The 21724-nt window shown below is 41.3% G+C and overlaps 2 protein-coding genes across 3 annotated transcripts in view; both read left to right on the forward strand.

Moving 5' to 3' along the window:
* The first annotated feature begins 1647 nt into the window (after positions 1–1647).
* Positions 1648–15973, forward strand: LOC125967604 (stereocilin). Its single transcript, XM_049718813.1, has 29 exons — positions 1648–1841; positions 1951–3051; positions 3633–3657; positions 3745–4285; positions 5273–6160; positions 6230–6292; positions 6782–6907; positions 7134–7300; positions 7377–7563; positions 7880–7995; positions 8187–8319; positions 8421–8603; positions 8796–8834; positions 8904–9080; positions 9224–9373; positions 10237–10295; positions 10589–10712; positions 10842–10921; positions 11017–11140; positions 11564–11769; positions 12025–12115; positions 12206–12355; positions 12546–12725; positions 13676–13831; positions 13898–14040; positions 14249–14397; positions 14613–14710; positions 14943–15090; positions 15464–15973. Exons 1-29 carry the CDS (start codon positions 1769–1771, stop codon positions 15550–15552), a joined length of 5766 nt encoding a protein of 1921 aa, XP_049574770.1. The 5' UTR covers positions 1648–1768; the 3' UTR covers positions 15553–15973.
* A 2192-nt stretch (positions 15974–18165) lies between these two features.
* The window catches only part of furina (furin (paired basic amino acid cleaving enzyme) a), a 42693-nt gene continuing 39134 nt past the window's right edge, over positions 18166–21724 (forward strand). Inside the window, exon 1 of one of the 2 annotated variants that reach the window (XM_049718803.2) lies at positions 18166–18333. The gene's annotated coding sequence lies outside the window, so the exon portion shown is untranslated. Of the gene's footprint in view, positions 18334–21322; positions 21470–21724 lie in introns of those variants that run through there. The other variant, XM_049718802.1, reaches the window with a different exon arrangement.

Raw genomic sequence — 21724 nt, forward strand, 5'->3', positions numbered from 1 at the left:
AGTTGCCAGTGAAGCGCCGGGCGGGCGGGGCGGATCCAATTGCACATTGTATACCCCTGCGGCGAAATGAGCTCTGACACATCGTGCGATTGCTGTTCCTTTTAGTATTAATAATACAAGAGGACTTTATTGTCCCAGTGAAACACAGTATCATACTGTGACAACAAGCAGAGTGAGGGGGTCCTCTAAGGTTTCGGGGACCGGCAGACTTTAGGACTCGGGGGAGCTGCCTGCTCTTACCTTTGCACAGAGCTCAATTGTAACAATGTTAACTGAGTCAGAGTGTTGACAACCTGCTTAGTCCTGTTGGCCCGCACCACTCAGGTCAACACTACACCCCCAAGAAGGCCAAACTCCCACGGTGAGCCCCCTGCTGATAGACAGCTCAATGAGGAATTAGTCAGCAGGAGACCTGATAGACAGGGATGGAGCTCCTGGACGAGATTAACTTCATCCAGATTTTCACTTGGTGACCTCTTAGAACTCGGCTGACAAAACATTGTTGTCCATCAAGTTACCTAACCATATTAGAGGTACATCCCGCTTCCCACTTTTTAGGAGATACATCTATCTGTCTGTACCCTCCGCGCTCAAACCATTGCTACCAAGTAGGAGGGTTCAAGGAGAGTGAAAGTATTGTGATACCACAACACTGAAGATGGTGCAACTCACTTGATACTTCAACAACTGAAAAGATCCATGGTGAGTTCTTTAACTTCTTTTTTCGTAATCGCAAATGTTTTTAAAAAAAAAATCTCTTTATTTTCAATGTGAATGTGTGATCTGAATCAGGGAAACTATTTATGTGAGTGCATATATATATATATATATATATATATATACACACACACGCACGCACGCACGCACACACACACACACACACACGCACACACAGAAAGATAGAACAGACGAATGAGAGAAAAATGTAATTTTCCATATCTCAACTGTCACTGCTGAAGCAATTTCTGTGTGGGTGTGTGATGTTTTGAAGAAACTGGAAAATGACTTTAGAAAATAGTTTTGAAATACGTGAAAGATGTTCGAACATGATTGCTAAAAACGTGCAAAGACAGAACTACGTAGATGGACTGAGTTGCAGATATATATTATGAGTAAACAGTTTTTCAGCATTTAAATATTTGTTTTAAACTTATGTTTTTTTTGACCCGAGCATCTATCTTCATCCATGATCATAGCAGTGGTATTTGATTGACAGATGACTGAGGTGTAGTAGACACAAACAGCGTTCAAGGGCAGAGAAAATGATTTGATCATTCACAATTTTGAAGCCCCATTTTATATAAGGTTTTTTAACCACTCATATTCAGCGTGGTTGTTGACAACACTTTTCTCTGCAGTGTGTCAAATTTACAAGACATATTTACTTCCACTTTACAGGTACTTTAACTATTCACCATTTCAGTCTAGTCTTGCCAATCATATCCAACAGTAAGTTTCATCTTGATTTTATTGCAATAGGTGATAGTACAGAATCTTTGCAGCTGAAACGTCAATATGAGTTGCATAAACCAGCGGCCACTTTCCAATTATCGGCCGGTATGTTCTTTATTAGCCATGCACTGCAAGTGTAAGGTGACGTGGCGCCCAGTCATTAAGGTTTAATCTCCTTCTCCTTTACATCTCAGGTTAATCCTTTCAGTGAAAGTAAACAGAATTGCATTGTTTTCTTAAATCAATACTAATTTGTCATGAGGAGTGATATATTTCTCACAGGAATGAATTGAAGACTGCAGACAAAAGGCCAGGTATGGCTACTCTTCGATTTACAAGTGTCCTAGTTTGTGCTATTTTACTAGGACAAGGATCCTCCGAGGAAACAGGTTAGTGCAATGTCAATATAATTAAATTGTATTTATTTTCCTACGTTTATCTACGAAATTGTTCTTTGTCTTGCTGCACTGAATGGCAATCATTTAGCAAGGGCTAGAGAACAGCAAAGAGATGTCATTCTCAAGGAGCTCCTCTCCAAATTGAATAAAGGAGGTGCTCGGAATCCGCAAAAGAGCTCCGGGGAGACGGGCAAAGACGTACTTGTGCATCCTTGGGTGAATAATATTCTGGGGGGCCTTCAAACACTGAGTGGACTACTTCCTGGTACCAACCCGGCTTCACTAAACCAGCCCATTGACCGCCGTCGTCTCTCTGGTTTCCTCTACAATGTCTCTCAGTACCTCCAAGATATGACCGCAGGACTGGAGGAGACGCCTTTGGATTCGCATGACGAACAGCTGTGGGAGAAGGTGCTCCATTTTTTTTTGCAATCCGAAGGGAGCGCTGCGCAGAACCAATGGAACGGCCGTGTGCCGCCTCGTCCCAGCATCCAAGTGAAGGACTGGTTCCTGTCCCTGAGAGGCAGCCCCCACTGGGACGGGCTTCTGGGGCTCCTGCAGAGCCTCACGACCCTCCTGCAGCGTCAGCCTCACAAGCCAATTCTGTCTTTGTTGGCTCAAAACTGGAGGACGGTGAGCGCTGTGTTAGAGGCCGCTTTCCAGGCGCTGATAAGTGGGACATACGGACAGGCCAGCGCCGGCCTGCAGGGCTTCATATGTGCACTGAAAGGTCACACTGACTGCCCATTTGGTGTCGGCTGGCTTCAGTATGTGCTCCGCGTTATGGAAACATTCAGCTGGAAGCCCGTGGTCAATTTGCACTCGGCAGATGCTGAACACAGGAGAGGCTCGAGTGGACGTATTAAGCCCTTCAGCTTGCCCCCTGAAGCCATGAAACAGGATGGCTTGCTGCAAAATCATTTTCGAGATGACTCAAGCGCAACGCGGGATGATCCAGATTCCATGCAAAATGTATTCCTGCAAACGCTGACACGCTCAAGTGGAGGCAATTTGGCTCAGGAAAATCTGGCTCTCGTGCAAAGTTTGGATAGGCTCCGGATGGGCCTTCTGCACAGACTGGGCAGTTCTGTTTATGGTAACTTGAGGAAGAAAGTGTCACAGGTTACCATGGCAATGCTCGATGACGTTGACGATGTGGTGGACGTATCCCAGCCCAGTAGAAGGGGACAATGCTCAGTTGGTGAGTGTGTAGGGCTTCTAGATAAATGTCCACACTGGCGGAGCTAGGCTTTTTTTCTTGGGGGGGGCAAGGATATCTCAGGGTGTCCGTAAAGCAAAATACAAATATATTTTACAACCCCACCAAACTCTGTAAAAGATACTGATAAAGATTCAGTACATGTTTCCTACGAGGAATGGGTGGAAATACGGTGTGTCTATGTTTCCATTATACACACAAGCATTTATTTTTATTAAGAAATTTAGTTGAGCACACCTCAATAGATTTATCAGAAAATAATAATTTAACCACAGAAGAGTGGAATCATTAAAATTCAGAGAATTGTCTTGCATTCATTGAAAAACACTACGTGTGTTTAGAGAGGCAAAATAATGGCTTTGGGTCAACCTGGTCACTTGAGTCTCTTTTGTCAATATGACTAATCCCTTTGACCTTTTATTGTTATCAGTACGATTATATCAAGGGATTTGTGGGATTTACTGGCGGATCTGTTATGTGATCAGATATGGTGATTTGTTGGGGGTGTCCAGTTTCTTTTTCCATCTCACACTCTTGATATTTGTTTTCATGTCTCTCTTAAGGTGACCTGAGGCAGTTAATCTTATGGTAAGATCATTGAAACAGTACACTAGAAAATTATCTGTCAACCTGAGTGAGGTAACTGATTTCTCTCATGTGTTTGCGCAAATGTAGGGGTATAAGACATAACGTGACCTGGAACACGCAAGCTTTGGGTGTGAGCACCCAGGGTCTCCCAAGTTCGCTGCCATTCCTGTCATGTCCCTCCAGTGATGAAAATAAGTTTGGACAAACATCTCCCCACTTAACTCCCAAATCCTCACCTTCTCATCAAATCAATCCAAAAGGCCTTCACGGTCAGCGCAATCAGCCTCAACTAAAAAGTGAGAGTGACCTACAAAAAGAGATGGAGCACTCAACCACTGCAGAGATTCTGGAGGCGGCGTGCAATGAATCCATTCCAGGGTTGAGCGGTGTCTCCAACTTCACAGTGTTCCTCTACTGTAAACTTTTGGAATGGGAGAATGGGTCAGTGAGTCCTGCTGATGGTGAAATGGGTCTGGACCTGCACGCCACATGCTCTGATGCAGCTTGGTACCTGTCTGCGGCCGAGGAGGACTTCCTGTGGGTTCATGTGTGCAGCGAGTTCTTTTCGTATGAATTCAACAACACGGTCTGTGCCAATTCCACTTTCTGGCTGCACAGAGCACATCAGGTGAGGACAACTTTATTTGAAGTCCATATACACACCATTAGAAGGGCACTGAGAAGTTATTATTGCGTCGGTCACTTAAGTGTGCCGTGGGAAACTATGCATGCTGTGTCAGTGACATAAGATGAGAGGCAGAACAATTAAATGCTTTTAGTGGATACATTTAAAAAAAAGTACATTATGAAAAAATCTTTAATAGAAACAGTTAAATTTATGGAATTTTTGACATCTGGATTTTTGGGCAAGTTGAAAAATGATTTCCAAGGTGAATTGAATGAGCTGAACATGTGAAATTTAGAATGGGAACAATGAGAATCTGTTTTGTTGAGTGTATCATTGAATAAATGGGGCATGTTTTACAGGAAGCAAATCAGTCACATCACCCCCCAAACTATTATTTACTTATATTTTTATCCGTAGTAATTATTCTTATTCTTATCATCCATCCATCCATCCATCCATTTTCTATACCGCTTGTTATTATTATTATTAATATTATTATTATCAATATTATTATTAATAAACACGTGTGACATGGACTTTTTTTTAAACGTATCCTCTATTCAGAAAAAAAAAACCCAGGGCCAAAGCCATGTCTAAAAATGTATCGCTTTGGCGCCATCTTGTTGAAGGGGGTGGAAGATCTTCATTATTTAGGTCATAGACATGACTAATGCGAATAAAATGCGTTGCGCCATCTTGTGGCTTCTTTGGGCGATTACAAACCTTTTGGCATCAATTATTCCAATTTTTGATTTTGCGGCAGGGCTCGGTCACCATCCCCCACAATTTGCAGGTGAACATTTTCTCTACTAAAATAGCACTTTGAACACAGCATGTGTGCCATGTTTTTGTCGTGTATCTCTGCAGGGAATTTGTGTACGCAGTAGATACACGCAGAGTGCGTGGGTGTAGTGATGCTCATTTTTCAAACGTACTTGGGGCCTCTCTGCTAAATGATAACACCCGGCATTGATTCTTCACTCACAGGCTGCCAGGACACACAACTATAATGCTTTTAACCAGACAAGTATAAAGCAGTTGTGCGCGCACCTATCGAGCGGTACGACAGCAAGCCCAGTGCCCGAGGAAGGCTGTCTTGCTCAGTTGGGGAGCAGGTTGGTGAGTGCCCGGGCCTTCCGCCGTTGCTTCCTGCCCAACAGTTCAGCCCTTATCTCATCGTTGTGTGGGAGGGAACCCCCAGGATCCCACCGCTTCTTCCCAGAGGGGAGCTGGGCCGCGACGTATTGCTTTCGACAGCACAACCTCTCCCGGGTCGATGCCACCGAGGAGACTTGTGAGTACAAGGAGTGGGCTGTGCAGACGTTCCTCAATGTGACCATGCTGGAAGCGTGTGGGCAGACGCACGGACTGAGAGAGCACATGTGCTTAAATGCGTCGCTCTACCGTCAGCTGCTGAAATCAATGCCCAGCTTGTATGACGTTTGTGCTGATCTGCAAACAGAGGTTGAGGACAGCAAGTGCCTTCTCCAGAAGTTTTTTGACATCCTCCCAGCCCAATATGAGTTCGACACGTCACAGCTGTGCGTGAATCCGGCCCCACTGATGTTGGATGTCTTACACAAGCTCAGTGTGTGTCAGGTTGATGGAGAAGAGAACCAATGGTTTTTCGTGACGCTCGGATACGTGTTGAGAGTGTTGGACTTCATGGTCGGCCTCTCTTCGGGTCTGGATGAGGGGGAGGGAGAAGCTCGGCAAGGTTTGGGTCAGGCCATCCTCCTCTCCAGTCTCCTTGACAACGCATCCTGGAGTGCGTTGCAGCCGGAGGCCTCCACTAGCGTCCTTCGCACTGTGGGAGTCTTCCTCCGTCGGGAGCAGAACGCAAGCCTCAAAGAGGACCTGCTGAGTTGTTTCAGTGTAAGGCCACACACATCTACAATCTCTGCTAGGAGGCGTAATTAACTTATTTCTGCTTTTGCTCACCAGCCTGTCTTGTGGGATCTGATTGAGCAGGACAACAACTCATCTGCTCTACGGGTTCTATTGCAGGTACCGACAAAGCATTTGTTTTGGCAGTAATTCCCAACCACCAGCATGCTGTGAAAGAGTGCCACATGTAATCAAACACTTTGATTTAATTGGTCCAAAAGTTATTTATTTTCAACAAATAATGGACCTTCTTCATCTATCAACACTGTACAGTGAAAATCCAAGCGTATTTAATGCCCTTTCTGAAAAAGATTGTAATTGCGTTTAAAAGCCACAAGATGGTGGTAAAGCGCTACTTTTGTCGAAATGAAACTCCTCAACTCATGTCAACATACCACCTTGACACTAAGATGCCACCAGATGGCGCCTAAGCAATATCGTCTTTGCTTTGGCTAAAATACAAAAAACAGCACACAGGATTAAAATGTGACATTTTTCCTTTGTGGTGCTGGATGTGTTTTTTTTTTTTTTTATGTAAAATTGGGAAACAGTGCTATCTGTAAGAGATCCACTCACAAAGATTTAAAGTTTTATTTATTGTTTTTTCAGGAATACCTCCAGATGCCGGAAGACAGCATTCGCACTCTGGTAATGTCCGCCGAGAAAAATGCCGTCAAGAGGTTCCTTTCTCATATGCATCAAAGCTGGGATCACCTTCAAGTCGAAACCAGCCGGGTTTGTTCTTGTGGCTCCTCTTTTTTTTTTGTCCTGATATAGGAGTTCTGAAAGTTAGATTATTTTTTTCGGGGTGGTCATTCGTTTAATGGGAAAAGTACATTTCAGTTTGACAAATATGGCAGATGTTGTCATGCGATATGTGCAATCAACTTTGAATGTATAACAGATGATCTGTTTGAAGCAACATCTGTTTTTCTCCTCTTAATCTTTTCCCTTATGTCAGGCGTCCCAAAAAGAGCTGCAGGCCATGGAAACAATGACTGCTGCTTTTATCCATAAATTCCCTCGAGTGACCCCAGAACTCTTTGTGGACCTGTCCCAGTTCCTTCCGTTCATGTCTGTCTCCGACATCATGAGCTTCCCAGCCTCGGTCATTGTGAATGACAGCGTGTGAGTTACTGACTAGCAAAGCGTCAAATTCAGGTGACAAGTGTCCTGACACTAAAAGGTTTGGCTTGGTTTGAAGGTTGGCTGCCATCCGCGAACACAGCTCAGAGTTGAAGTCGTCGCAGAAAAAGGCCTTTGTAAAAAGACTTCTCCAGTCAAGTGTAGTGGGTGATGTCCCCAGCTGGCCACCGTACTTCCTGAGCTCCATCCTCCCGTTGCTACCTTACCTTCCAGTCAGTCGTTTTCAACAGCTGACGTCACAACAGGTTGCAGTGAAATTTGACATCATCATTAGAAACAGTGAACCACTGTAAACCGCTTTGTGAAAGTTCAAGTGCAGTTTTGAGTGTTCATTCTGTCTAAAACTCGACAAAGCTACGGCTTAACTAAGTGAACTGCCTTCCCTCAGTTCAACATAGTTCACTAGAACAGATGACATCGAAGCCATATTTTTAGATAAGACGTGGTTTTGACCGCCAAAGAAAAACAAGGCAAATTTGCGAATGCCGAATTAGATTATGCAAAAGTTCACTTTAGTCCATTCACAGGAAATAATATTCTTACGGCTGTCATCTCATTCAGCTTACCCCTCTGGTGGAGCTTCTGGGCAATAGCAGCCTGGATGGTGTGAGAGGACGCCATGTCGTTCGGACCATTTTCACCAAAAAGAACAATGTCACCGTCGGTAACATATCAAGGTGGGGCAGTTCAATCTTTCTGCATTTTAAAAAAAACTATCATAATTCCTATGGAAAGCATTTAATTGATATTCAACTTTTAATGTTTAATCACTCTGTCCTTAATAATAAGATAAATATATTTTTTTCTTTTTCGTTAAAAACATGTAAGTTTGTGAGCCTAGCAAAAGGGCTACAATATTGTTTTGCAGGCTCGGTGTTCTTTCGTGCTACTTGGATCCACTTGACCTGCATTCATTTCTTTTGGACTCTGCTCTGTGGTTCACTCTTCAGAGCCAGCTGGTAAAGTGCGTGTCCAAGGGCTTCATTAGCGCTAGCGGCAGGGTGAGGCACATGTTCACATCGTAAAAACCTCGCTCGGACTATTATGACCTTCTGTCAATATAATTGTCGTTAGTATCTGACTAACTGCTCTGCTCAAACAGCTTTCGTCCTGGTTGGTCCCAGCAATGCGGATGTTGAATGCCAGCAGCATGGCTCACACAGCGCTGACTGGCCTCAGTGCTCTCCTTCCGCAGTTAGGAGCATCCTTCTTACAATCGCTTCCTTCACAGCAGCTTCTAGAGCTCCTCTCCAAACCAGGAATAGGCCAATATTCTCCTGCTCAGGTCAGCCGGAGGGTTGTTTACCCCCCACATGGATGGGAAAAACCGTATACAAATGACCTGAATGTACAATATAAATGTTACTTTTCCGCCCCCCCATGTAAAAATAAATTGACATAAAGACTCTCGCCATTCATGTATTAACCACTAAAAGTAACTGAGAACATTTGATTTGTTCCCCCCCCCCCCCCCCAGGCTTTTCAAATTTTGTCCAAGATTTCAAAAGATACCAATGTAAGTTCAAATCTGGAAGAAAATGTTCACTGAATATGGGTCAGCCTCATCTGAGTGTCTTCCTGGCAGCTCACAGTGGAAAAATTGTGCCGACTGAAGCCATTGCACTCGGGTCTCTCTCCCGCTCTGCTCAGCAGCCTCCACTGGTCTGAGATCAGTGAAAGTGCTCAGTGTCAGTGTTGGAGAAGCATGTTGCCAGACCTGAAGCCTGGGCAGAAAGCAATGCTGTACAACGCAATGCAGGAGGTGATGGAGCATTTAATTCTTCATTAAATGCACTGTCCACATTTCCGTAATCATTTGTTCTCTTCTTTTAAGCAGGAGAGACACTTTGTACGAGGAAGATACAAACATGACCTTCAATCATGTTATTTTATTTTATTTTATAGGCTTTATTAAGATACTTACCCAACGTTACTCAGCATGTAAACTGTCTCCTGCCATTAATCCCGCTGAGGAAACTGACTGAGGCTCTGAAGAGGGAAGGCATCCCGGGAGACATCAGCTTGTTCCGACACATCATCTGGTCACCACAGCAGGTGTGCATTTCACTTCACCCCCCCCCCCCCCCCAATTTCCGTGACAACAATAAGTTGTCAGAATCTTACTCAAATGAAGAAAAAGCTCATCATTAATCATCAATGCTTGCCTCCCATTAATCTTCTAACTCATTGGATATGCTTCAGATGAGCCTTTCAGAATATTAATGTACCGTACAGGCCAAACTCCATCAGGCTAATTAGTTTGGCTCTGACATAGCGGTGTGGTGGAATGTCGTTTAAATTAATAATAGGTACATTAAAGGGCTCTTGTCACAGAGAGGGGTCTATTAAGTTGCTGCCAACATGTAAGAAGCAGCCAAGCTGCAAGAGAGTTTTCAAAATCAAAGGTGGTGGCAATTTGAACTCACTGTGCTGGCCCTATTCTATACTTTCCATATGATTTCATTTTTGTCAAACAGAATAATAAGCGGTCTTTAAGCACTGAAGTGTTTATCATTATTAAGCAAAAATGATTTGAGTATTTAGGGGAGGAGCTAAGCGTCAAAGGGGGTCTCACTCTGAACTCCATTCAAGCTAGGGCTTCCATTGAAGCGATCAGATTTGCAATTGTTGACTACAAATATGCGTAAAAGTATTGTTTAACAATAGTAATATTAGAAATCAATTAACCAATCATTTAATGAAACCTATTTATATAAATAAACAATAAATACATTTTAATTTTCCAACTTAATGAAATAAAAAAAGACAAATCTGTTTACAGATTCTTAATAATGCAGATGCTGTGTGGGCCAGATTAAAGAACAGGCCATACTTCGCCCACTTCTAACTACCACGATAGGAACTAGAGTTCCTTTTAGTAAATCAGTTTTTTTTACATTGCTTTCCAATCTGTACAGGCTCAGCTTGTATTTAAATGGATGCATGATTCTACAAACATCACCAGCAAGATGCTGAGGTAAGTCAAATATGTTACATCAAGAAAGTTATGCAACAACTTATTGAAAGTTAATATGCAACACTTTATAAATCAGTTTACAATGGTAAAAGATCACCTGTATAACATTCTGAGGAAATCACAATGCCCCAAAACCGGTGAGCTATTTTTAGAAGAGGCCTAGACTCATATGATCCTTAGGGACATTTTGGTGCCTGTCGGCGACACCATGTTGGTGTGTAGTCTTGTTTTCAGGCATACATAAATCCTACATCCAGAATTGGTTTTACCTAAATGATTTGTGTCTTTTGCAGAGACCTGGGTCAGGTTGCAGGCGGAATGCCATGTGACTTTTTGAGGCTTTGGAGCAATGACAGTGATTTTGCAGAGTTGCTTCAATTTGTCACTATGTTGCAAGGAAACTTGAGACCTGCACTGGTGAGAAGTCAACTCCTCTAAAATGTGCTGACTCGCACTCTTTTCCAGTGTAATTACTTTCAGATTGGCGTGCAAATGTCTCCAGAAAAACATTTAGAACTAACATTTTTCTGTGTGTGATTGGTCAAGCGGAAATGTATCGTAGCGGAAGTGAGAAAACATCCTCAACTTGTCAGCACTTTAAGCCCTTGGTTTTCCGCAACATTACCGCAAGTATCTCCGTTTTTAGAATGCAAATAGATTCTAAATATAAATCATTTCCAGTTTGGACAAAAATGTATACTTGTGCTCTGTTCTCTTTCAGAGTGACAATGATAGATGACCTTTCCAACACATCCCTCAGGGCTGTTCTGGACCATGTTCAGGCACATTTCACCGATTTCCTCCAACTACCACATTACAAGCAGACAAACATCGCCGAAAAGGCTGTAAGTGAACACACGGTTATTATTAACAGTGTTTCAAGCATCCTCATCTTTGTAAAGGTTGAGTTTTTTATTCATCTGAACTAATTAGATTGCACAGATCGATGTGATGAAGTCGCTTTTGCTCCCGGTAGCCATTAGAGGGGCTGTATCAAAATTTCAAAATACTCACAATCTTTATCTGAGTGGAAGTGTTTTTATTTATGAGATATTATGTAGAGTTGTGGACAGTTGTTTTGTGTGACCAAAACATTATCATAAGGTAGTAGGAAATAAAACTAAACTGCGTAATTAAAAAGAATCATAGCTTGAAAAATAAGGACTTTTTTTTTTTGATTAGCATAAAAATACATTTGGGGACACATAAACAATCACTGATTAAAATTTGCTGTTAATTATTGTATAACAGCATGTGGTGCTCTGCAGGGTTCCTCTTCTTATAGTTTAGAGGAGATTGATGGCCCCGCTCTGGACTTTCTGGGCCCTCTTCTGCCTTTCTTGGATAGAGACAGTTTAGTTCTGGTAAACAGAGGTGCTCTGGCTTTGCGTCTGGAGGAGATGAGAAGCTTCTGTCTTCCCAAAGAAGCCCTGAGAGATATCAGTGATCTGCTCACACACAAAGACTTCATGGGGTAAATCAGGAGTTAAAAGGTTTTTGCTATCATGTCTCCTCTTCTCCACTGAGATAACTAAACTTTATTTTCCTCTGTGTGCCAACAACACTTGATTTAGCAATTACACATCAGAATTTGTTTTGGGGTCTAAAATGTTTCAAATATTACTATGTTATCTCTCACAATACAAGCGTCTTTTTTTAATTTATTTTTTATTTCAGTGAGGCTTTGGTACCCTTTAAAACTACAATTATTTGTATTATTATTTTCCAGTGAGCCGTCCAAGTGGCAAGCTGGAGACATTGAACATTTGGGAAGGCTGGTGTTCTCCCTGTCAACAAAACAGATTAACTCCATCCCACTGGTGAGCACCTGTCAAAAAAATAGAAAGTAATTATACATTACATTTTGGTTGTCAAAGATGAGTGTTATTAAACATTGTTCCCTTATTTAGAGAGTCTTGAATAAAGACACAGTGGAACAGGTTCTCGTGGGTCAAGAGCGCTGGGAGAACAGCGCAGTGGGCGGAGTCTGTTTGAAGTGGCGCATGGACCAACGTCGTCAAAGAGAGAAGACGCAGAGTCTCATGAGAGGGATTGTAAAAGTCCAAGACACTGGTGACAAAAAAAATCTGTATTTTACATTGCCCTCTTTATTCTGTACTCTGAGCATCTTGAACTCTGATGAAGTACAATTACAAAAATGGCCCACACTAAGTTTGGGAAAATGCTGTTTCAAACTGATGACTCCATCAAGCGCAAGTCAAATAATTATGGCTGAGTCATTTTAATTAGTGTGTTCTTGTATCAGTCCCTAGCTGTGCTGACATCAGAGGGACGTTCCCCTCCGCATGGACGTCAACTCAGTTGAGCCGCATGTCACAAGTTGACCTCAAAGAGTGTGTGGAAGTCTTCGGTCAGGATACTTCATTAAGCTCGGAGCAACGCCGGGCGCTCTGGGTCAAACTTCGTCAGGTCAGTAGTAGCTTGAATGGGCAAAACAACACGGCGAGTTCTTTTGTTTTGAATTTGGATCTGTGATGGAATGTTTTTGTCTGGGATAATAAAAGGGCCTCGATCAAAACCCACTTCTTGCATAGAAGTGATACAATGTTTGTCTTTAGCTTTCCGACTTATTATATCTCGTCAATGGTACTTTGTGAGGTATGTTTGTGCAATCTAATGAGCTCCAATGCAAGTGCTAGATTAAAACCGACGCCTTTGCGAAGATAAAAAAAGCACCAGTTTTAATTAGAACTGTAATAATGTGATTTCAGTTTGCAGTGGTGTAACAATGCACTTCATCTTAGTGATTTTCAGCCTTTTAGGGCAAGGAATCATTTTGAGGAGGTAACTTCAACCTAAGTGTGTAATTTCTATCAGCCACAATAATGATGTAATAAAGTAAAATTCAGATTAAGAATGATAAATTACCTATTATTCTGATACAGAATAATAAAAATAATGGCAATAATTCTTGGTAGGTTAGAAATGACAAAATATTGTTATTTTAATAGTAATTTTAATCATATTTCTAAAATGGTGGCACTTACAAATTCCCAAGCATTCTTGCCATATGACACTTCACTTTGTTGCAGATTATTAAATTATACATATCTGATTTTACATCACAGATTTTTCATTATATTGCGGAATTTTGTAATCAATTTCCAACAAGGACTCGTAATAAGCTCTCGAAAGCAGAACTGCAAAAAATTGTACCGCGCCATAGTGGGCGGTTTCCTATCTCCACCACTCTCATATTGGATCTCTTTCCATTTTGCAGGACAGTGAGTGTGGCAATCCACTTAGTCTCCATCACTGACAGCCAAAAACACTTCATGGCATGGCCAAAGGCCGGGCGCGGTGTAATTATCAGCTCCTATCTGTGACTGAACTATTTTGCTGTTCTCTGTTCACTGCAGGCATTCAGTCCAGTGAGTGAGCTCAGAACAGAGCAGGTTCTGTCTCTCGGTTCTCTGGTGACTGAGATGACAGTTCGAGAACTGTATGACACCTCTTTGACTGATCTGGCTGTTTTGGCTCATCTGGGGACACTGTCATCCTGGCGCACAAATAAGGTCAATTGAATTCAAACATTGACTTGTAAACAATAATAAATTTGATTACTCCTTTTGGCTTTTTAGATGAGAGCCGTCATTTTGGGCACGATGCGCAAGTCCAACCTGAAAATCGAACAGTTATCTATGGTGGATCTGGCAACGTTCGGCCATCTGATCTGCGGACTGTATCCATCGGAGATTAAAAGAATCAGCGCTTACAATTTCAGGTGATTGAGTGAATCACTTTTCAAATGACTGTGGATGTTGACTGCCGTAAGTTACATTTGGGCCATACAAGTTTCCCAGTCGCCACGACAACACACCAACGAACAGATGTAACTAGAAAGTGGGCGCGCATATATTGAAGCGGTCCGTAAACATTGTGCATATATCCTCGGAGGAGTAAATCCAAAACCTTTCTTCCTGAAACGGCAGCATGGCAGTGCGGTTCCTGCGGGAAATGTCCTTGCCATGCACGGAACAGCAGATGGAGGCTTTGACAAGTCGTTTGTCCAGACCGGAGGCCTTTGGTCCAGTCGGTGCTTGGGGACCAGAAGTTTTCACTGAAATTGGGACACTGGCAGGTACAGATGGATGTAACATCCCAAAGGATCTTTTCTTGCCAACATTTTACTGTCCCTCATCCTGAGTGAGGAAGGACAATACTTGATGGATTGGAACAATTTTAAAAAAAATCTCCTTGGGATTTGAGAGTAGATCTGAGAAAGTTTTGAAAATCTCTATTTTGAGCTACATGAATGATCTAACTACAATGTTTGTGAAACTGGTGTATGCTCAGCGGGCCTGGAAGACATTGTTTTGTCAGCTTTGACACAAGAACAAGTGGAAGGCATTACCGCTGAAGCAATCAGCCTGCTGTCACCCAAAAAGATGACAGTAAGTACTGCCTTTGAGTTCATGTGAGCAGATTATGTCAAGATTATGATGCATCTCGAGGCTCAAGTCTTTTTTTTTTGTACCACTAAAATGTTTATTTTTAGCCCCACATGAATGACACAACATTAGCTGCGGGATTATTATTATTTTTTTTAAAGTATTATGTATGTTGTGCTTCCCACAAAATCTTACAGTATTAGGTTTGACTTTGTGATGGACGTGTGTCTGCCAGGTGGTGTTCAGTGCCACTCAGTTGTCCTGGCTGAGTGCGGAGCAGGCGTGGGCCATCACGGAGGACCAGTGGACCGAACTGGACAACGAGCAGAGACATGCAGTTGGACTCGCGCGTTATGAAGGAGATGCACTACTCGAGTTGAGAGGTTAGTACTGACACAACAACGATATAATTCCATGATTTATATTAGTGATTCTCAAATTATGTATAATCAGTGAATGTTGTCAAACATTCTGGAATAGCTGAAATTATTTGACATTAATTATAGTCATTTTACTTATTTTTTTAGGAAATAAAATGTCTGTTTATTGTTTTAATGAACACGGGTCAGTGTAATTTAATGTTGATCATCATGGTGGTGCTTGGAGTGCTGAACATTTTTGGGGCGATACCTGCTGTAAAAAAGATGAGAATCACTAATTGATATCATTTATTTGCATTGGTAATGTTTGTTTCTAAGCAACACCGGTGATTGTTACGGTGCGAAGCCAACATTCATGAATGTTCTGCCTCCACAGGGAGAAACTCGGCTGCAGCAGGCCTGAACGCAGACTGCTTTGCTTTAAGCTTTGTGGCTCCGAGTCTTTGGTTATGGCATCTCATTTAAAATGCTTGAACATATCTAATTAGAATTCGACCTCCCTTGATATCCGCACGTTTGTACATAAAGTAAACATTGTGAATCGTTTTATTGCTTCTCTGAGTTGATTCCTTTAGTTAATGATGCGCAAGATTCAGTCTAATTGAATTTTTACAGAATGAATTATTCATTGTTTGGTATTCATTTTTAGACCAATTATGATTCAGAAGAAATACATCTTTGGTCCATGTTGCAAATGTGGTTAAATATAAATGAATACATGTTTTGAGGATGAAAACTACAATCCAAATTTTCGAGCTTCACTGATTATGTTTCGCTTTAATGCGCTTTCCAGAGGGATAACTGTCGTTCCTGCAGTGGTTATAAATAGTCAACACATTCCTGTTCAAATTCCAAGTTGTTTTGTAATGTTAAAAGAAAAATGGACCAAGATTTTTTTTCCTAATAATTGATGTCACTTATAAACAAATGTTTAAAAAAAACAAAAAAAAAACTGATGTGGTTGCATAAGTATGCACACCCTCCTATAACTGGGATGTCGTCGTGTTGTGAAACAATCACATTAAAACGCATGTTTAATGGGAGTCAATACACACCTGCCCCTATTTGAAATGTCCAAATATAGTTAAGTTTAGATATTCTGGTTGGCTTTCCTAATAATGGCTTTACTTTCTAGAAAAAAAAGGTCTTCCATGGAATTAAAAATAGATTAAGCCCAAATAAATGACATATTTTCTAGTAGGCTCTCCTTGACATTTTTGCTAACACTGACATTTGCAGCATTGTTCATAATTCTTTCAACCTTGTCTAAGGCCCCTGTTTCAGCTGTAGAAAAACAGCCCCTAAGCATCATGATGGCTCCACCATGATTTTTTTTTTCCCCCCATACATAATTCACAAAAATTATGAAACGTCCAAAAACCAAAACAGTCAGTGTTTGGAAAAAAAAAAAAAAAAGCTTCAGGGTTCTGCAAGAAAGCAAAAAAATCGACTGGAACGTTGAAAATTTTCCGCGGTAAATCAGAGGCACATTAATTTATTGCCAGCTCTTATCCCTCGTCATCTCCTCCGGGAGGCATTCCTCACCAAATGGATGTCGGTTGGCTCCATGTTGGGGCAAAGCTCCTTGTGGTTGTTGGACAAACTCAGATCCAAAAGTTATATGAACATTTTACTTCAATAATTGTTTAAAAACAAACAGGTCTTCAAACGTAAATGATGATGTTTAGAAATATAAAGTTAAATACAACTGAATTCTTTCATGTACTACTAAAGGCACGACTGGTACAGAACTTTTAAAACCAGTGTGGCCTACTTTACATTAAAACCAGTTAGAAAAAGCAAATGTTGCTTAGCAACCAGCTCATCTGGGCTACCTTCTGCTATGCCACTGTTGTCCCTTGGCCCTACTCCATGGTGGGTACCAGGCACACCAAGAAAGCGCCATAAAGATAAAATATTCTTTTAAATGCGTTCCTTTCGGAGTTGCGTTGTTTGTAGAACAAAGCTACAATGCAGGATTAAAACAATCACGTGTAACAGGGAAGAGATCACATGCTCAGTCACATGTATGCTCAAGGAGGAAATAACAGTCGTGACTCACTAACACAAACTCAATCCATTAGTAGTTGCCTGACGTAATATTACGCAGTATTCTAGAGAAATACAAATGGAACCTTCAAGTCAACATTTACATTAACAACATTCAACATTAGAGAAAGAATGCAACATAGTCGTGTGAATGGCAAGTTAGCTCATATTTCATAACTCCGGTGCTTTGTAGTGCTCAGTGGAGATTTGAATCAGGGTTCACTCTTTCATTGATGAACACTTAATGCCATTGTGTTGGAGCTCTTGTAAATTTGATTATAAACCCCCCCAATAGTTTATATATTTATTTAATTATCTTGTTTATTTTGCTTTATGTGTTAAGTTTGAACAGCACTGCTTGTTAAAGTGCTCACTAAAACTGATTTGAAACAAATTGCATTGGGTAATCTTTGACTTAATGTACATGTGAGCTTTCCAGGACAGTTTATGGTCAAGTGCACATAGCTATAACAAAATTATGTCTATTTATTTATTGTATTTCTTTATGATGTATTTAGACTTTCATGTGTACATTTATTTTTTTAATTACCAAAAAGTATCTTTCTACGAGATAGATATTTGTACCCTGAACAGGATAAGTAGTATGAAAGTATAACAAGCAGAAACTGGATGGACTTGACTTTTTAGGGGGACATAAAGTACATTTAATGTTGATCTTCATGTAGGCTTAAGTTTATTTTTGGAAGGGGCCCTTGGCATTTGAGAACCACTGATACAGTGAGAGCGCTTTTCCAGAAAGCAATAAAATTTTGACTTATCATAACATCTCTGTGAGGCAGTACGTCCCATAACCAATTCATCATTTTCCTCTCCATATATTAAACCTTATGACTATATTTAAAAGCCCTGTGACCTAAGTATAAACTGGGCGTGTGCGTAGCTTGCGAACCACAAAGGATTGAGTGCTACGCCACTTGCCACCGACAGGTGGTGCTGTCACCGCGTTATACCGGAGGGAGTCTCTGGAACGTCCCCACTTCGTCCACGACCCGTGACGTATTTCCTGGGGCTTGTGCGGACCTCTCCGGTGGCACACCACCGAGGGATATCATGACTATTTATAACCAGCAAGTCTCGCTTATCAAATGTTCCGTGCTTTTTCCGCGCCGTCGTCGTTTCTAGCACTGCTGGGTGCGAGACAACACGCCGGATCGTGCAGCATGTAAACGGAAGCTGGTAAGTTAAGCCCTTCGTAAGTTTGCTGTTAGCTCCGACACACATTCAGACTTGTTTTGGTGATTGTTCGGCGTTTGGCTTCCCCGGTACCAAGGGGACGGCAATCCCGGGTGGAACATCGTGGACTTGTCGAGCCCGGTGGCTGTCAGTTGCTCCGGACTGCGAACTTACACACACCGTAGTGACGTTGATCGTGACCGGTTTAATTGGGTGATGACCCGCGCCGTGTTTGTATTTGTACAAAATAAGATACGCTTTTGTAAGGGAATGTAAAAAGGAAAAAAAAGGGAGTCGGGGGCGCGTTTGTGTAGTCAGCATCGTCAATCTACCGTGGAAGTCAAGTTTGCGTTCCACTTTGTGGGGAATTTCGTCAGGCAGACGGAGATCTCTGCCAGATAGATGACTACGTGGTGGTGTCACGGACTTGACGCGTGAGGCGAGACCGACAACACGCTTCTCTCCGCGGATCTCGAGCAAACCTTTCACTGGAGGCATTTTATTGAGTCTCCAGGCCAGAGAAGTTTGCTCGCGATTCATGTCAAACACGCATTGTCTAGGATTTTTAACTTATAAATGCAATATCAAATTTTAGTGTGTCTTTATTGACAGTGTTTAGCCTAAAAATACGATTTTGTAGAAATAAGATTATTGATTTTGGAGGGTTGTAGATTTTAATCTCTCATTTTAAATGTCATGAAATCTTAATTGTATGCTATTTACTGATTATTGTAAACCAGGGTTGGGACTTTGCAGGTAACCTTTTGTACATTTTTCGTTTCCTTGGTCTCAAAAGCTTTTTTATATTGTTCGTCAAAAATGTTATACAGTGGTGAATAATACAATTAATTTGAAGCTGATCTTTATTTAGAACACAACTTTGTAAACCTCAATACAATCCCTTGACTATTTATTTGTATACTCTATCATATGTGAGGCAACAGTACAGTAGATTAAAAGATGTTAATCGTTGAGGAGGTATGTATCCAATTAATCAGGATCTATGTCGATTGGTCATGCCTGAACCCCACTCTGGTTTGAATAGTCGACCCACGCTTAATCTATTGTGGAATATCATAGAGGTTGGCAATGAAAATGTCAGTCGGGACAACGTAATGTGAGTCAAACGTTTTTATTAGTGACACATCTTCAATCACATAAAATGGCTACAAATCTTAAGTAATAAATGTTCCCACAGTGTGTGTTATTTTTTTTATATGACATGGTAGGTGAATTTAAAAGCGTTCTTGAATGACACTTGCTTTGCTGGCGTTGCCTTTGTGAGTCGCTCAGTTTTCATCTGTTCAGCAAGTATTGTGTAAGGATTTAAACAGGCTGATGTTCCCTTTAAAAACTGTGAGACGTTTCAAGTAAAGCTTGCCCGTCAGTTTTTACTTTGTCGTATTCAACAGTGAAACCAAAATTCATTTTATTTCGAATGTTGGTGCTTCCCATTTTTCACTCAGAAGTCCTCCGCTCGTGTTAGTGGTCATGTTTTACCGCATTTGTGGATGGCACTTTGAGGAGTATTTCTCATTTCTTGCCCTTCTGGCACCCCCTCACCTTCATCTTGGAAGAAAACATTCTCAAATGGAATCCCACCAGAGCTCGGAATAAAGCGGAAAACAATTTATAGCGGGGAACCTGACTTTACAACGCCGTTAACGTAAATATTCTGTTTTTCTGTCAAACTCTCAAGCACACTCAAACGCACCCCCTGAGGAACATTGACCTCGGGTCACAGATTCTGAAAAAACGTTTCACTGTAATTGTTAGACCTCAAATAACTAACCATTTACAGTTTCTGTTTTCATCGTTATAACCGGCCCTTAAGGGCCAAGCATAACTAAAGTGTAACCTGCACAAAAAACAAGTTTGACCCTTTTGGTCAAGGCAGGCAACAGCCCTGCAATCAGTCTTAAGTCTGTCAGGGGGGAGTCTGTCAACTTTTGCGTGGTCTGTCGATGTATGACAAGCACAACTCTAGACCTGCATATGAGTTGGCTGTGTGATGATCGTATTTATTGGTTTTATGTGCTTTGTGATTGGCATCCAGGGCGCACTTTGTCTCTCTATCGGCATCAGCTCTGTTGAGCGAATAATAAAAGTATCGATCCACAATAAAAAAGTCTTCTATGTTAATTTATATTTTTAGATGCTTTGAGGGTGTTTGAGGCCAACGATCACCTAAATTTGCCTTTTTACTAAATCTGCTTTAAACAGCTTGTTCAAAAGGAAACCATGACTATGAAAAAGAATGGATGGTGCGTGAGTCATTCCAAGTCTGACAGAATCCAGACAAAGAAGTTGAACTTTGATTTTGCATATGTGGTGTTTTGCTTGTTCCATGGCTGTTTAGTCGGGGCTTGCTTTTTACTTTCAAACACACCTTGTTTTGTATTGTGTTACATAAGTAGAGTCGGTGTGGCGTGTTATTTGAACAGTGTGATTATTGAAGGGCTGCAATGACTAATATGTTTTATATTAAATCTGTGATGTTGATATAAATTCAATTAATTGTTCAGCCACAATCTAAATTGTGGTGCGTTATCTTTTAATATAATAGCATAAGAGCCTGGATCCTTTCAAAGCACGTTTTAACATTTCAAAATGAAGACTATACATATTGTTTATGAAATAAGACATTGAGAAATACGAAATTAAAGCCATACCTACTAATAGCTCTCGGGTGGTGCTTTATGTTTAGTGGAAAAGACAACAATTTGTGTAGCACTATTTCTGCTTGCATACACTTATAGTTTCTAGTTTAATGATTTCAATTATGATTTTCTGTGTTTCCTTTGCTACAAGTCGACTGCCTGACATGTGGTATCATTTACTGTGCTCCCACACAAGACCACTTGCAGTGAAGACGGTGGGCTTTGACTCATGTCTCTGGCGAATAGCAAAATAATTCCCGCACACACCATTGCTTGGCTTGTGTGTGTGTGTGTGTGTGTGTGTGTGTGTGTTTGTGTATATACACGTGCACTTTTTATCTCTGCTGTGAGGCAACTGAGTGGCTGAGCTTGTAGGTGAGGTCACACACATCTGTATTTAACGTCAGTGCACACTAACCTCAAACAGAGGTTTGGAAACGTGTTGGCTCACGGCAGCAACGGAGAGAGGACAAAGTTGAGTAAGTTATGCTTCAGATTTGTCTTGTTTTTTTATTTTTCCTAAACTGTGTATTTTCTTTTATTTTAATTTGACTTAATGATTTATTGTCCTGACAAACATTTAACTATTAGCTGCAGTTGTCAACAAACCTCAGATCGATCGCAAACTATACGAAAAAAATTGTTCTCTTGTGGTTAATTTCTGGTTTTCATACGGGACACATAATTTTGATGTGAATATTGTAGTTGGCAGAGGAATTTAAAGTTTGCTTTCA

The sequence above is a fragment of the Syngnathus scovelli genome, chromosome 4, assembly GCF_024217435.2.
Source record: "Syngnathus scovelli strain Florida chromosome 4, RoL_Ssco_1.2, whole genome shotgun sequence".
In the NCBI taxonomy this organism is placed as follows: Eukaryota; Metazoa; Chordata; class Actinopteri; order Syngnathiformes; family Syngnathidae; genus Syngnathus; species Syngnathus scovelli.

What these genes read in the sequence shown, in the direction of transcription:
- LOC125967604 (XM_049718813.1), top strand. Translation starts at nt 1,769, where the DNA reads ATGGCTACTCTTCGATTTACAAGTGTCCTAGTTTGTGCTATTTTACTA. An exon ending in GCCAATATTCTCCTGCTCAG is followed by an intron (nt 8,604 to 8,795) that starts GTCAGCCGGAGG and finishes CCCCCCCCCCAG; the next exon opens with GCTTTTCAAATTTTGTCCAA. An exon ending in TGTACAACGCAATGCAGGAG is followed by an intron (nt 9,081 to 9,223) that starts GTGATGGAGCAT and finishes TTTATTTTATAG; the next exon opens with GCTTTATTAAGATACTTACC.